Source organism: Anticarsia gemmatalis, chromosome 1 (assembly GCF_050436995.1).
Source record: "Anticarsia gemmatalis isolate Benzon Research Colony breed Stoneville strain chromosome 1, ilAntGemm2 primary, whole genome shotgun sequence".
Taxonomy (NCBI): domain Eukaryota; kingdom Metazoa; phylum Arthropoda; class Insecta; order Lepidoptera; family Erebidae; genus Anticarsia; species Anticarsia gemmatalis.
The window spans coordinates 10,592,600-10,610,247 of NC_134745.1; the positions used below are offsets into that span (position 1 = coordinate 10,592,600).

General features: G+C 36.3%; 2 protein-coding genes across 2 annotated transcripts; one reads left to right on the forward strand and one right to left on the reverse strand.

The window, feature by feature from the left end:
- Window positions 1-2,932: 2,932 nt before the first annotated feature.
- Window positions 2,933-14,560, reverse strand: LOC142975717 (ubiquitin-protein ligase E3C). Its single transcript, XM_076118736.1, has 21 exons — window positions 14,392-14,560; window positions 14,169-14,296; window positions 13,476-13,679; window positions 12,676-12,795; window positions 12,109-12,235; window positions 11,385-11,538; window positions 10,873-11,096; window positions 10,126-10,507; window positions 9,512-9,768; window positions 9,046-9,278; window positions 8,554-8,752; window positions 8,187-8,301; window positions 7,900-8,018; window positions 7,704-7,815; window positions 7,244-7,376; window positions 5,840-6,052; window positions 5,582-5,676; window positions 5,103-5,263; window positions 4,490-4,620; window positions 3,935-4,103; window positions 2,933-3,582 (listed from the first exon to the last, which is right to left on the reverse strand). Exons 2-20 carry the CDS (start codon window positions 14,292-14,294, stop codon window positions 3,936-3,938), a joined length of 3,273 nt encoding a protein of 1,090 aa, XP_075974851.1. The 5' UTR covers window positions 14,295-14,296; window positions 14,392-14,560; the 3' UTR covers window positions 2,933-3,582; window position 3,935.
- Window positions 14,561-15,305: 745 nt separating this feature from the next.
- LOC142975740 (uncharacterized) lies at window positions 15,306-17,586 on the forward strand. The gene is made up of 6 exons (XM_076118774.1): window positions 15,306-15,502; window positions 15,618-15,803; window positions 15,952-16,084; window positions 16,486-16,634; window positions 17,043-17,147; window positions 17,232-17,586. Exons 1-6 carry the CDS (start codon window positions 15,449-15,451, stop codon window positions 17,382-17,384), a joined length of 780 nt encoding a protein of 259 aa, XP_075974889.1. The 5' UTR covers window positions 15,306-15,448; the 3' UTR covers window positions 17,385-17,586.
- The last annotated feature ends 62 nt before the right edge of the window (window positions 17,587-17,648 follow it).

Sequence of the window (17,648 nt, forward strand, 5' to 3'; positions counted from 1 at the left end):
GACCTTCCGAGAAGTGTATCAATACAATGTTCTAAATGTTCGCGACCACCCGCGACGCTCATTGTTGTTGCCTGCCTTTGTACACGACACTTGATGCTGTTATTTCACTGAACGTCACACTCACAATACTATTAAGCCGTCTCATCTTTTTATTTGTTAAAATTTGCTTGTGACATTCCGTGTTGAAACTCAATGCATTTTACTTGAATTAACATGCAAAGCCTTCTTATTTATAATGATCATCTTTGCTCTTGCGTAATTAGTTAAGCTCATTATCTTCTTAATATTTTGTCAAGGGTTTCGTCTCTTATACTCGATCATTTGTTAACACGTTTTGCGTAAGTAGTTCCTAGAAATTGACAGATTAAAAAAGTATTTTCTGGTTTCTCTTACATTTTTTCTTCTTGAGCCTGAAAGAAAGAGCGACTGTGTAGTTAAATAAAGAATAAAGTATTCAAGTGGTTTCGGTGTATTATTTATGAACCAGTTACGTGATGTGCCAACACTGGCGCTTGGCCGTCACGCCCGTAAAAGATACAATGCTTGACTTTTACTAATAGTGGTAGGTAATTTGCAATTCAAAAATTTTGTGAATTCTTATTCAGTTCCCGAATAACACTGTAACTTTCCATGGTTGCAGTTTGGTGAACAATGTTGCAAATGAAATGAGCGTCCGTCGAATTCGTGCGACAATCGGCGCGGTCGCGTGCGCGAGCGTGACACGCCTGCAAATGACGACGTCCAACGTTTATGACGACAATCCATCTTTGAAAGTCGTTGAGGTTAATCCCCAACTGAGTGCATCGCACACTAACAATGTAATGACGCGCTAAAATCACAATGCACGCTCCCAGAACACAATGTAATAAGGAACCAGTAGATATTCGTAATAACCGTTGTAAAGAAGTCGTGAAGCAGCAGGAACACAGGTGCCTGTATTGAAAAATGGTAATATGCGTCAAACTTATTAATGTAACGTTAAATTACTTTACAAACATTTAATCTCTACCATCAGAATTTGCATGATGACAACACTTACCGAGCTGTAGTTATTTATTCACGGTGATTATTGTGGCATTAACAGCGCATAATGAAGATATGATATGAGCACATAATTGCATGGCTTGATTACATAAGCGATTGCGCAAGATATTCAGACTATTGAGCATTGGGTAATATATGGAGCGGCAATTTAATTCGCATTAGGTACAAGCGGCTGACGGACAGTCGTTTAATCTTTTCATTGGCAGAGAATCGGGCGAGCCGACGAGCTCGGTGGGCCGAGGTGACTCACGCCAGCGACTGTCAGCTCAATCCTTCATCTTCAGAACTTTACGACAAAGACTAATGTAGACGTACAGACATTAATGTTGTAACTACATTATCTTGAACGGTATTCAACTTATCTTTAACGCAATTGAAATGCATTTAATATAATGTATTCGTACCCACATACACATTGAATGCGTCTGTAGGTAAGTACTCATATTACCTACCCAACCATTTGGAGTGGTGACCACATAGCTAACTAACAAGCAAGCATGTCGATACTTAGATATTTTATATAAATTGATACTTAGATTAATAGTTGTTACAAATTCAAAGACCACATTTCATCAAATGTAGGTCGCGAATAAAGGTTCTTAGAACGTACCTATAAGGGAGAGAGATACTGCTCATATAAGGCGAATAGCATGTCTAAATACAGTTAAGAGATAAAAGCAGCAGTAGTTTATAGTTTTTGTGTGCGTAAGCTACCGCACAGGCACGCTCTCGCGAACCTCATTCATCAGAGCTGATTGATTGCAACTGTCAAAACGGTAATGGCGGCGAGTGGCGGCCATATTGGTCCCGATGAATGCACCTAAGCCAATATTAATGCGCGTTATTGATGAGCCGCAGCCCAAGTTCACGGTTACTTATTAGATGTGTAATTTATTAAACATTGTGTACTACGAGTTAGGGCAGGGTAAATGAGCCCACTATAAAATCTCGTTAGCTCGTACACTCGCACACAGCTTGTGTAACAACACTTTTATACAAGTGCATTTATCTGAGGATTTTTTATACAACTCCGTTACAATATTACCTAAATGTTGACCTTGTGTAACATTGGTCTTCTACAGAAAAAAAAGTGCTTTTTTCGCTCGTGATTTATAAATTAGGGAAACAAAGAAAATTTTACTTAACACTTTGCATGCAGATATTAAGTACTGTAAACCTAAACAAATACTTATTATAATATATTCAGTACCTGCTTAACTTAAAAACTCAAATACGTGACTACAAAATCAATTGCATTCTGCATTCAACTGTACAAAAGGAGCTTCGTATGCAACGTAGGTGCGTAAATTTAAAACTGATTGCGGCAATCAATCTTTAATTGAATTCATATCGCCTGTTCGATCTGCGTGAACAAAATCCTATTCAGGATTACGTACGCACATTCGTTGCTATGAATACATGACGAATTGATATATCTTCGATATTTTAGGGCATCAATCTTTTAACTTTCAAAAAGGTGGCATTCAATGTTCCGGTGATATAAATTACGACAATCAATAAAGTGGCGTGCGTCAATCATTGTATTGTGGCGGCTATAGGTAGCTTTGGGTTGTAAAATTGATATTGCGGGTACATTGTATTGTGTGTGGTGTGACGTGGTCGCGGCCGGTGGTCGGTGGTCGTCGTATCGCGCGTCATATCGCGACTGCACTGACAACTTGTCTAGTTATCAAGATTATCTTTACGCTAGCGCACGCCGCGACACAGTCGCCAGTCGCCGGTGTGTACGCGATGCGTGTTCCTAATAATATACTTTTACTCGACTTAAGCATAATAACTCTATGCTATTCTAATAAGATGGCTTTCATTTCTCAAGTACTCATCGTATTATTACTAAACATTATTAGGGTGATATAAAAATTCAAAGTAAGACTCAGATAACTTTATTCAATAGGTACTAAAATATAAAGTCCCAAATTTGACACGAGCGGATTGTTTTGTACAAGAACTGGGCTCGATACGAACAATAGAAACAAAATACAGTTACGCCCATCTCTCATATTCGGTACAACACTTACAAAATCCAATAAAATAAAAATATTATTTCTCTTTTACACAATCCCACATACCTAGTCTACATCGGCTACAATGTATAAATTCGACACAATATTTTTTATTTATTTACATTTAAACAACATTGCACTAACATTTTATCGTGAACCTTAACACATTCTAGATTCCATAAATAAAACAATGTAATATAAATTTTGAAACGGTGTCCATTGATATCATAAATAAATAATTTAATGTGAAAGTTGAGTACATTATTTAATTCACAAACTATGTTCCTTAAACACATTAACACTTGAGAAAGTAACTAACGGTAACATTTACTTACAGATTTCAATACTTTGAACAATCAATTTAAATACAAAGTATTCATGGACATTGTATTATCACAACGAATGCGATTATTTCATGGTACTTGAACAACTACTGTGAAAATAAACTAACAATATATCCATCCAAATATTCAGTAGATATCTACATAAATATATGTTTCCATGATTTTTATACCTGTAAATAAAAACATACTATTTAAATACGATATTACAATATAACATTTTCAAAATTAAATGAAAGCATACTATAAAATAATAGCACTCAAGAAGGCTGCAATGAGGCCATTTAACATTACTTCTATACCTACAAAATGATGAGGCGTGGTGACACTATTTTGTTTAGTTAAGTTGTAGCCATTATCACTTTTCCCAATTGATGAGATTTAATATAAGCCCATTACAGTTTATTACAATTAATGTGAGTCCATTTCATCACTACATGTGTTTTTGAAAACAAACAATTGAAGCCTTATGTAAGCTGTAGTACTTTCTATCTTTCATGTTTAGTAATAAAATGTATATCTTACTTTAGCTAAGTTCGAAGCCAGCGCCGGCCTGTATAGCGTAGAGTAGTTTCTCGGCGAGCAGCTCCTCCGTGTGGAACTCGGGCAGCTTGAGCAGGTTCATGCACGTGGACGACGACGGCAGGCGGTCCGACGCGCCCGCCGATTGAATGCAGAACGGTGGTTGCAAGTCCTGAGTATACAAACATTACGAAGTTAAAAGATCTGTTGATTGCTTTTTAAAGACATGTGTTACTCTAAAACCTTTATTTTACTGTTTATTAAGGCTTTCAACAAATAGCAGATACATAAATATACAATTAACCAATTAATTACTATTGCGGAATAGCACAAATATGTTCCGTATAGAAATCGAACCTACTACACGGGCGAGTAGTGGTATACGTCAACTACTACTTCACGTTTTGTCTTTGACTTTCAGCTACGACTCTGTTCATCTTATTTAAAAGGAAACGGTGCAACGAAATGGTCTACATATGAAACTAAATCGATACCAATGTATTGTTTTTCGATTCGAATCTAGATACGTATAAATAATATTATTCATACAAAAGTTACCTTGAAGCCAAGTAGCGGTGGTCTTGAACAGCTGGTGACGAACTTGAGTAGTTGTCGTCGCTGGTCGTCCGTGAAGTTCTCCAACACCTTCCAGAAACATTGTACCGTCGGGTGTGTTGTTGAGAAACCACCTAAACCATACACATAACATTTATTTACTTTGTCGGCTAATTCTTATTATATTTTTAAAAAAACCTCCCACATTAGCGTGGAAAAATAAGTATACCAAACTACGTACTTCACGATCGGAATATCGAAATACTGCCGCTGGCAAAACGCACTAATTAGAAAAAAAAACTGAAAATATGATATGACACGCTTGAATAGGTCAACTTCTGTCTATAAATACCTAAAAAATCGTAAATAGTCCAGGATCAAACAATTAATTAATATACTCTAACCCTCTTATTCATAAATATATGAAGTTACGTTGTTTCTTTCACTCCTTAGCGAAATGAAAAAGAGAAAACATATTATAGTAGCTTTTTAACTAAAATTGGTTTATAGTATGTTTATGAATAAGATGGTTACTGGTTATGGCTTGCTTTGTTAAAAATTCTAGCTTTTTTGTCTTGAACGAATTAGCGAATAAGATTGAAGAAGGATATCTGACCTGCATACTGTGTGTGTCGCTTGAGGTCGTCCAGGTCTATAGGCACTTCGGCGCCGGAGATGAGCAGCTGCAGCTCGCGGCACGAGAACATGCGCAGCCACTCCGCAGACACCACCGACGTCAACCCGCTCTTGAACGCGTTGCACTGAGATCTGATCTGTCTGGAAATATACACACATTTTAGTGATAAAAATGTAGACTCTAATAGCAGAAGACGTAACCAGAGGTGTATAAAAAATACCTGTTTCGCAAATACAATGTTAGTGCCATGTAATAGGGGACGAGCGTATTGCTACATACCGGGCACATTAACAAATTTCGAGCTGCTAATAACAATAATCTGGAGCAGGTGAGAAAATACCATTTGGGCCGACCCGTGATTCGATTGAGACTTTGTGATCAGCTGTCGTATTACCGTCTAACAGTCAAATTAGTGCTTAAAAATATAATTTACTACTAACTAAATAAGGTTAACTTACTTATTTAACTTATAATCGGCGACTAGATGTATGTATTCTATCCTATTTTCTGCTGTCACAGGAATGTTCGCACCACCCGGTTTCAGCTCTTCTATCTATAACAAAAAACACCCATGTGGCTGCTAAATTGATTAACACTTAAGCAAATTGAGACTGTCCGTAACCAAGACTGAGATAATTCAGTCGGTATGGTTACCTTGAATCGCTTGTATGACCCGTTGCATTATAGTACTAGGTTTTAAATGGTAAAGTACGTACCCTCTGCTCGCCGAGCTCGTCGGTGAGCAGCGTGAAGTCGAGGCCGAGGTCGGGCACGTCGGGCCGCGCGTGGGCGCGCAGCAGCAGCAGGCCGCGGTGCAGCGCGGGGTCGAGCGAGGCCAGCGCGTGCACGTCGGCCGAGCCGCTGCCGCACAGCTTGCCCAGGAAGAACTCCGCCAGCGGCACCTCCACCAGCAGGTTCTCGTACAGCGCCTGCCACGGACAAACAATATATTATGCAATGTTAGCACAAACAATATATCTATACTATACTAATATAATAAAGCTGAAGAGTTTGTTTGTTTGTTTGTTTGAACGCGCTAATCTCGGGAACTACTGGTCCGATTTGAAAAATTCTTTCAGTGTTAGATAGCCCATTTATCGAGGAAGGCTATATAACATCACGCTACGGTCATTAGGAGCGGAGTAGCAACGAAAAATGTTACAAAAACGGGGAAAATTTTGACCTATTCTCTTAGGTGACGCAAGCGAAGTTGCGCGGGTCAGCTAGTACTTATCTATACTAATATTATAAAGCTGAAGAGTTTGTTTGTTTGTTTGTTTGTTTGTTTGTTTGAACGCGCTAATCTCAGGAACTACTGGTCCGATTTGAAAAATTCTTTCAGTGTTAGATAGCCCAGTTATCGAGGAAGGTTATAGGCTATATAACATCACGCTACAGTTATTAGGAGCGGAGTAGCAACGAAAAATGTTACAAAAACGACGAACATTTTTTTCATTCTTTCTTATGTGACGCAAGCGAAGCTGCGCGGGTCAGCTATATAATAATATAATAATATAATATAATTACTAATTACTAATTACTAATATTATATAAAACTGAAGAGTTTGTTTGTTTGTTTGTTTGAACGCGCTAATCTCAGGAACTACAGGTCCGATTTGAAAAATTCTTTCAGCGTTAGATAGCCCATATATCGAGGAAGGCTATAGGCTATATAACATCACGCTACGACCAATAGGAGCAGAGTACCAGTTAGAAATGTTACAAAAACGTAGAAATTTTGACCCATTCTCTCTTATGTGACGCAAGCGAAATTGCGCGGGTCAGCTAGTATATTATAAACCCCTTCATACACAACGTAATGTAAATCTCGTGTGCGAACCTACACGAGTTTGTGCTCGCGATGTCGATAAAAACTTCGTATGACAGAGATTCATCTTGCATTGTACGAACGGTCTAAGAATCATCAACGATATTTTTTGTTTATTTATCTAGTCATTTTTTTTGTCATGGCCACATTTAACATTTAAAGATTAAAAAGCATATTATATTTAAAATGTACTATAATATGAAGAAAGCACTACTAGAAAGCTAGCCGCGCTTTATTTCAATAATTAATCAAAAGTTTATAACACAATAGATGTAGCTAGTGAAGCACTAACCTTGCCCAACATTCTGCCGACGAAGTAGTAATGCATCGGGAAGTCATCATACAATAAATGAACGCCCGGATTAGGGTATAACATGTTGTCTACTGTTAGCCGGAACAAGCCTCTGTTAGGATCAAATGCTGATCTGAAAATAAAATAATATATCATTAGGAAACTTCGCATAAAAACACGGAAACCCTGGGAGAAGACGTCCTAAAAAGACACACAAAGATCATAAATATTTATCAGTTATGTCTTGCAAAATGGTCAGGTGCGTAGTACTCGCATCCCACGGCCATATGCGACAAGATATATGGATATAAAAGAAGCAAAGGAAGTTTGTAAGGATTATACTAAATGGCTGCACCTATGGGATAAAGGCGTAATTTTATGAATGTTGCATGTAAATTCTAAATACTCGCATCATACTTGGTAAAAAAGGAGTAAATTTAAGAATACAAATGTAACTCACTTTAAAAGCTCTGAAAGGAATTCTCTAAACAGTCCACCACCGTCAACACCGGCCTCTTCAGCGCCGGCTTGATTCACCAACTGTACTCGCAACTTTAACTTTAGATCCGGTTCTGTAAGAAACAACCATATTAATAACAAAATAATTTGAACCCTAGTATATACAGTGATAAGGTTGATTTTATCTTATGTCTTACCGTTCTCAGGTCTGAGTTTGTCAAAGGCATCTTCGTACAAATGCGTTCGTCGCACGCTAATGTTTATTGAAGGACCTTCGTTGAAGTTCGTCATTTCGTACCAGTGGTCGTGCTTTTCCCTGAAGAAGAAAGATAAAATAATGTGTCAATTTATCATATACTCAGAGGTTTATATTAGAAAGGTTAATATGAATATGAGTTGACGTAGAGTGGTTAATATTTTCTAGAAGAAATTGTAGATGTTTTTAAAATTACAATAACAAGATGTTTGAGTTATTTAATTTTACCTCGTAAGTAATCCTTGAAAGATGAGTACTCGTGTTGAAAACGGCACGACAAACGGTATTTCTCTCAATATCGTGACAGTCCGTAACTCTTTGATCGTCAGAGGTGGTCCTTCCTCTGAAAACGTAAATACACAAGCATGTCAAATGTTATCTTATTAGTATTGTATGCGATTGTTTCTGACACAATACAAAAAGGTTTATGTTAGGATCAGACTTGTTAATGTTTGAGTTTCATTATTGAGAATTTTTACGGAGAAACTGTAGCAGCCGAGTTAAAGTGCTCATTATAAATTACGAAATATTTTTTGGGACACAATTGAACACAAAATTAGTATCAACGGTTATCAATTTAGAAGGTAGATGGTACCGTGCGGCGCGGCCATGGCGGCGGCGAGGTTGGGCGGGCGGCGCAGGCGGCGCGTGGCGGGGCGCGCGCGCTCGCCCGCCACCAGCAGCACGGCGGCGGCGCCCGGCGGCACCGCGCCCGCCGCCGGCCACGCGCCGCCGCCCACGAACTGCAGGCGCCCGTCCCGCGCGTACAGCGCACGCAGCAGACCCGTGCACACCTGCACACACACATATGTTATACATCGATAAAACAGTAGCTTTCTCCCGAACCTCGTTTTCGATAGCCGAAAGAAACGAAAGTAACGAAGTAACGAAGTAGAAACGATCTACTACTACTACTACTAATTTCGATCTTAATCTAAATCTGTTGAACCAATTCTCATAATGAAACGGCTCAACCGATTTTCATTTTGGACTCAGGTTGAATGCATTCAAAGTGACATAAAAAGAAATACAAATAGCTTTACCACAAACCTTTTTATTTACTATGAATCAAATCTAAAGATCTTACCTTAAACAGATGCGCCCACGCAGGTGTCTCGTTCTTCCCAGAGATCTCGATGTGCGAGGCGGCGACGGCGTCCCGGTACTGTCCCGTGACGGCGGGCCGGGACTCCGGGTACGCCAGCTCCACAAGTCCCAGGCACACTTGTCGTAATGTACGACACAAGCCGCCGAGCTCGTGGAACTCGAAGGCGTGGACACGTCCACCACCCGTCGAAGGGCAAGACGTACCAACTGCCACTAAAATAAGCAAATTGAGACTATAGAATAAAATATACTTGTTAATAAAAACTACCTTTCTGTTCCATACGTATGCACTTGTGCGTCTACGTATACGTGCACGTGTATTTACGAAATAATTAGTAGGTACACGTTATCAAATAATAATAGTAGACATGCATAGTTCATATTCTTCAAAATTTTTAAAATATAATATTTGGTACACCAGAGTTAGCTTAAAATTAAATACTTACGGTTAAGCTCTTCATCACTAATATCACGGCAGAACTCAGTATCATGTAGCGTTCCAATGAGCAGTGAGAACAGTGCACAGAACGTGGCCAGTGGGGCCAACAGTCGTTGTACACCGCTATCGTGTGGCAAGCCTCGCGACAGAGCCGCTAGGAGTGGCTGAGCCGGCGCGCCGAACACAGACTGTTGCGTCATACCACTCAGCCACGACCACACGCCGCGGACGAACATGGGCTTAAATGCTAGTGTGTATAATAACCTGAAAGGAAATTGTAGGTATTATTAGGATTTTGGTTAGGTCGCCAATACATATGTGTACCAGATGTGACAATACTTTCAGTGTAGTAAAAATATTCAGTGTAATAAAGAGAACTTTAAAGTTAAGGTAACCTTGGATCTGAAAAATATTATTCCAAAGAAAAAACAATCTTGTTGTTTAATGAGTTAACAAATAAACTTGGACCGTAGGGTAGCAGACCATTTTTCTGGCCGACTGTACACATTTCAATTACTTAAAAGAAACGGTGCTGAATGCAGAACTACGTGTTTTGAAATTCTATGTTCTACGTCATTGTCGTAAAGTAAAATCTAAATGAATATAACCCCAAACTCTTACCGGTACTTGTGTAACGCCATCTTATTACTCAACAACAGGTTATGACACATCTCCGTCACACTATCAAGGAACTCTTCACACAGATCAGTCTCGGTGATCTGAGAGCAAGTGCTCATCACACATCGTTCAGGCTCGTTCAACAGTTCTATGCACTTGGTCAATATACTTTGTTCTCTAATTGAAGTAGGGTTAGGTTCATTTTCCTCGTCACTGTCATCGTCCTTGTTAGCAACTGTGTCCTGACTGAACAATGAGTCCTCATACTCGTACGTGATTTGCTTATTACAAACGTTAACAGTTAACTTAGCTATTATTTTAAAGTAGTCTAATATGATAGGATTGTTCGGCAGTCTTGTGTTGTCCATGTTGCGTATCATGTTGACTGTGAAACGAAAAGCGCAAATAAGTACAATACTCATTCTAATAACTGCTGATATTCGCTTATTTTATCAAAAAATTATTGGTGACGCAAGGATCGCACAAACGTATACGTACACGGGCACGTATACACTTAATAAGTTTAATATGCTGTAAAAGAAAATAACGCCAATCTAGAAATAGGGTTGACTGTCTGAATTAATAACACTTAATCAATAATCTGCTCTTACAGGTAATTCAAAGCAAGTCAAACTTTTTTGTATACGCCATGCGCAAGCTCTATATCTCTGCTGGGCAAGAATCTGTTCCCGAACGAGGGAGAATAAAGCCTAGAGTTCAATCAAATACAATAGTATAAAGTAATCTTACCAAAGTCCGGTGGTTCTAACGCGAGAACAGAATGCAACAACCACGAGTCATTGGTGAGCAGTTTAGTGTGGAACTTGTCGTCGTCTCTAAGACACTGTATCAGCGCCAGGAAGGGGAACGGCTTGTTCACGTCGTGCGCCAGCGCCGGTATTATGAACATCTCCACTGGCTCCGGGTACGGGTTACACAAGAATGCCGATGTGAATTCTGTCATGATTCTGTCACTGGAACAATATAGATTATTGAATATTTGACTATCTTCCATTCTTCAAAAACAAAGTATTTATCTTATAGTGCATATATTGACATCACACCATCAGTAACCATTTTGTGTTCTGTTTTATTGCCAAGATAAATATAGTGTTGCAAAGTACCTAATTATTTCAGGTCAGGAAAAACTAGAACGAATTCTAAAACTACAGTATTGAGCATTATTGAACTAAGTAGAATAATATAAATAAGAATAAGCACATTAAACGAGTAGCTTTTGCATGAAATGAAATGTAACTTACTCGTAATAAGGAATATTGACACGGGAGATGAGACTGAGCGGCCGTTGTATGAGCTCTAGTAGCGCACCGGCCAGCGGCACGGGAGGGTTCGGCGAGGGCCCATACAGAGGGGGAGTCTTCTTACATATTAGCTGACACAGATCTTGGAAATAACCTGCAAACAAAGACAATAACGTTATACATAATATTACGACCGTTATACCCGAAGATGCAGGCAGAGGTGTTTAAAATACAGGGTGTTTTAAACATCGGAACAAACCTGTTGCCAGAAATTGGGCACATTATCAATCTCTGGGCTAACTGCTGCCTGACCCGGGAAACAAACCCGAGACTTCGGGGTCTGCCGTCATATACAGTCAATTAAATCAATTTGATAAATATTAGGACTCATAGAGATTCAATCACTAAATAAGTATTGCGCAATATTTGATAATATGGTATGTATGTATGACATCACAAAAATATGCTTGACAAAATAGATAACAATCCCAATTAAATTGTTTGTGGGGAATAACCATTATAAATATAATTGCATGTTGCGAAAGCTTTTTAAACTATTTCTTTTAACAATTGACATTTAATTATTTACAATTGACATTTACTTATTATTTAAAAAATCTATAATTATGCACCAAATGTTTACTTTTGAAAAAAAATTGGTTCATCCATAAGGCTGGTCTTTTTGAATGTCCTGAAATGGTACTTAATATAAATAAACACTAACCTCTTTGTACAAGGTACAAGAATGTGCCGCCCACTACACTGAGAGCTTCATCACAGTTGATATGAGTCTCTGCCGAGTTTGTTGACGTGAACACCTCAAACATTCTCAAAGGAACTGCAAGAGGCACCTGTAGAAAAGAAATTCATCATAGTTTTGTTGATTTAGTCCCATTCTATAAAACTTTTCTAGTTAGATACCAAATAGAGGCAAGCTCAGTTTATTTAGGGTAGAAAGAGAGACAAGAAATTGGCTAAATGACTCAAAGAATTGTCGACCTTACATGCCTATTGGTTATGTTTTTGGGTTTAAGAATTATGACAATATTGCTGTTAGCTCACTAGTATAATGAAATGAATAACTGCCAATAAAATTAACTTTATTGACTAAGCTTCTGCCAGCAACTTCATCTGAGTGAATTGATTTTATCCAGGTAATAAACATTACTATGTATACTAATTTCATCCAATTGTTTTTGCAAGAACCAGTAACAAACATGTATACATCATAGTTAACTTTCGCCTTTATATTATTAGTAGGATATGTTTAAGACTGAATCATATTTCTTACCTCATTATTATCCCTTAACAATCGCAAGTGTAACGCCAGTAGGCGTCTTATTTGTACACAGGCGCCATTTATCTGATACACTTTCTTCCATTGTTTCAACAGTAACTGTGATATGGCCACCTAGAAAAAATTTACATAACAATAAAAAAATATATAGGTCATCATTTAAATCCTCTTTTATATCTTGTCTGAGTTTTTTTATAGGATAAGGCATAATGAGACTAACATGTTTTTGAGAATATAGAGGTACCTTTAAATTTAAAGAGAATAAAAAGTCTACAATAATGCTATTCCCTACTATTACCACTATAAAACAAATTTTAATAGAAGATTTTGTTAGCCCATAATAAAATAAATTACATGGCACATTAATATTTATTTTAAAAGATCTGAATGTAGGTATATGTCATTGCATAGGAATCAACTTAATGTGACCCCAAAAAAATGACTCAAAGTTAGCTGATTTCAAGCAAGCAAAAAGCTTTTTTTTGTTTTACTTCTGTAAATTTAATTATGAAAATGAGTATTTCTTAGATTTATTTATAAGTTTTCCTGCTTGTTGGGATTGGCCAGGAATTTCCTTCCATTGAGTAAAAACCCAGTTAATTAAAATAAAATATCATTTATATTGTTAACTTATAAATCAGTTGTTTTGAACCTTGATATTTTGTTTAATGCATGTGCAATATGTAAATACTTATAGGCTTTACCTTATGTACAAAAAAATTACAGTGGAAATCCTGTTTTTTTTTTATATAATATGTATTGTGTAGTTATATATTTAATGTATACAAACTTACCAGTCTATTATAATCATGTTGAGGATCATAGAAGAATAATATTTTAGCTACAAGTGATGACACCAGCACTTGGTCGTCAGGATTGATCCGAGGAAATATACTGTCAAACTGGTCCCTCTCATTCTGTTTACAGTGTTTCCTTATTAGGTAACTCCTAACAAATGCTTGGATTTTTATAGTACTGTTCAGACGTTTTCTGTGTTCCTGTAGAGGAATAAAAAAACTTCATTTACCTCTTCCACAGTTCTGTAGGCATTGTTAGGTACTGAACCAAAATGTCAATAGTAAATTAGAATCATAAGTTATTCACTACATATAGAACTATAGGTCAATAAACCAATCAGTTCCTGAAAAATTATAGTACCCATTAATAGAAAATGCTGAGTCATTACTGTATAATTGAAATACAATGTTATTTTGTTATATGGTTGTCATGATACCATTCAAATATTGTTTCAAAGATATTCTTATCAAAGAAGGCAAATTTGCTCAGATATAGGCCTAATAATAGCCTTTTTTAAGTGCAAAATCCAGGGTTACTCAATGATGATGAAACAAATCATGACAACTTTAAGGTTAGATGTATATCACTAAATCAAACAATATGATACTTATACTAGGTACTTAATGCGACAATTATTGTGCAAGTAATCACAAAGTGAAAGTCACAGAGTAATTGAAACAGAAGATAACCTCTCGTTTCTGTCTTTGTTGTTGTGACTGGAGTATCAAAGCCTCCCTGTCTGTCTTGTACTGTGCACTCGCGCCAGCCAAGTTCTGTTGAGGCTTTCGCCTAAAATCACCCTCAAACGAATACATAGCTGAAAACACAATAAACCACCGTAAAGATAACATCTAAAACATTTTGTAAACAACAATCAGCTGAACGATTCCAGAATTCGCTTTAAATAATCACCTTAGCCGAACTTAATGGTATAATAATGTGCCGTTGATGTATAAGAACATAATAGAATTATAATAATTTAATTCACTTCACATAAAAAGTACTCAACTGATGAACTACAAGTTTTTGGGATTTTCAGCAAGCAAGTTAGAAATTAAGCTTTGACAGCAAACAAACTATGTGTTGCTAGTGTTGAATTTGAAATGTTATGTTAAACCTAATTAATTATCGTTTATAATAATCGCAACAAAAGCATTAAAATTTCTATAAAAAAGGAATGAATGTCGTTCAAATTGATACCATAATACTTGTAATGCACAAATATTATTGTATCAATTGAGGAGGGGGAGGAAACCATTCTCTTTTACATTTTTTGCATTAATACGAATTCACAATTTTATCACTTAATATAATAACTATTCCTTTTGAAGGAATATTATGATTGTGGTAAAAATACTTCGATTTCTAAAAAAACATAATTTTAGTACAACTAAATAATAATACTAAACATTAATTAATGTCAAGCGTAGGTACTGCAATGCAAGGACGACCTACCTTTTATCGAAGTCCTTCGTCGTATTGTTTTTACCTAATAACCACGTTTCTTTTTAATAGGTAGGTACCTAACAGATTTCATATAGTGTTGTTATTGTTCTGAATAGAACGTTATTTTTAACAATTATAGTACCTATTCTGTCAAATTTTACTCAATGGGTCACAAAATTGGGCTTTTACCCATTTCGGGGTAAAGACTGGAGTAAGTCTGGCGTTATGTGCTGCTTTGGGAAGTATACAAGAAAATCGGTATACTAAAGTTATTAAAATATAAGAGCATTTAAACGCAAGTGTAATCCCAGCAATGTAATAAAGTATCAAGGAAATGTTGAGGTTTTGATTTTATGTAAGTAGTGAAGATTGGCAACACTTTTCTTCTGTCAGACAAAGCTAAATCAAACGAGAAATAACAACAAAAAGTCAACAAACAGATTTTAACGAAATTACCAATATCATGACTGAATACTCATACAATAAGTAAACATTCAATGGATCTGTAATAATTCATTGTAAAATGTCAGATATTATGGCTATATACGATGGCGAGAGCCCGGAAAATTCGGCTCGTGTAAGTTGTATTTATTTATAATAGTTTTACTATATTACTATGTTGATTATACTTACACAGATCTTTAGTAGCTTAACACAGGTCTGGCATGTTTTTACTTTTGATCTTGTTACAGGTCTCTCGGCCAACGCTAGCCCAAGTGAGAGCAGTTATAAGTTTTATGGAGAAACACCCTGATTTAGCGCATAGAAAGCTCAGAGTAGGCATGGGTCATGCCAAATTTAAAAAGTTATGGCTAGAACTTTCCAATATTGTAAACTCTATGGATGGTGCTATGAAATCTACAAAAGGTTGGATAAAGGTACCTACAAAATAATCAGAGCAAATTAGCTAAATTGGTTTACTTTTATAATACTGTAGTCTTTATTCGTCCTGTAATTAGCGATATTGGCTGTTCGTTTATTAAAAAATTATAAAAATATAATAAGTGCATTACCTTTTGTTTGTAGTTCTGGTCTGATAAACGGAGAAGTATAATCATCAAGAAAAAACAAATTCAGCAAGGAAAAATACAGGGATCACTCACTGCACTGGAGGAGAAGATACTAGATCTATGCAATGATAATGATAGCTCAAGCACAAGTAAGTTGCACCACAATAAACATTTACTATGGTGATGGTTAGAACAAAGCAAAAAAAAAACATTTATTTTATCATAGTATAAAATTTATTGTCAGCTTTCTAAAAGCCTTAAACATTAAAATAATGTTTCATTTTTACATGTTTTTTTAGATTTTTATTAACACTTATTATTATTAACTTATCTAACTAGAAACTACACATAAGTATAAGGAAATCAAAGTCTGTGCAGTTGATGGGTAAAAAATATCAAGCAAACTGTAAGGCAACTGGTTTTTACTGAACTATACTAACATTATAACATACGGTTGGACCAATGATGTTAACAGTAGATGGGTTTGAATGATGCTTAAATATGTTGGGATTGCAGATATCAAGGAACTTATAATTATCTGTTTATTCAGGGAAAAAGAAGACAGTAAAATCAGAGCCATGTAATGGTGATGACAATGACTCATTTGATGAAGTATTGTCCAATGACTACAGTCACATGGACAACAGCAGGCATGACTCTTTGATGGATGAACAACATTTTAACTTAATTGATAAGATGGTAAGTATATAAAAAGTTATTTTTCTATATATTGATACTCTATATACTCACAAGATCCCAGTCTCAAGATAAGAATGAATTTGCTATCAATATTGATTTTAAAACTTAAAAATTGTTCAATTGTATTTTACAATCTTTTAATGATACTCCCTGGGAATCAAACCTACAATAACTCAGCAATTTTTTTTAATATCTTAATATATTAGGTGTATAATAGTCTTAAATACTAAATCAATTTGTTTTAAAGGCTTAGATTAAATGACGCCGACAGCACCTATCTGAGGTATGCTGGGATAGATAGTTTGAACTATTAAATTTTCCATAGGCTAGATGGTTATCATTAACATAGTGCCATAATTATAAAATATTGTAAAGTTCTAGTGAAACAGATACTTTGTTTTCATTTAGTTGGTGGTAATGGACCAGCAGTCAGTTGCTCTCGCGCAAATGGCGCAAGCAAACCTAACTTCCTCAAAGGCTATGGAGAGAATAGCTGAAGCATCACACATACAGGTAAGTGGACACTATTTCAACAGTATTTTTTTATATTGGTCGAGTTCGAAGTTATAACTAATTGCAATATCACGTTTTCAACAGGCAGTAGCAATCGACCGGCTAGCAGGAACATTTGACAGAATAAACACATCATTTCACGACGTCCGAAACGCCATTATAGGAATAGACTACACCATGAAACGATGCTATCCTCCAGTACCCATACAAAGACAAAACCCTAATATATTTAGTTAGAATCGTGTTAACACTACTCATTGCAACTTGTCGTTAGTCATTCGATTATTTAAAATCATGCCATTTTATATCTTAGTATTAGTTGTTTAAGTTTATTTTAAATAAACTCAAATGAAAACTGACCTGTAAATAAAGCATTTAACCTTGGGTTAATATTAATGAAATTACTGCATTTTATGAATAGAGAATTATTTTTAAGTGATTCTGAGTACTTTATTTTCCGCGTATAACCAATGTCCACTATTAACAAGAAAAATCGTGTTT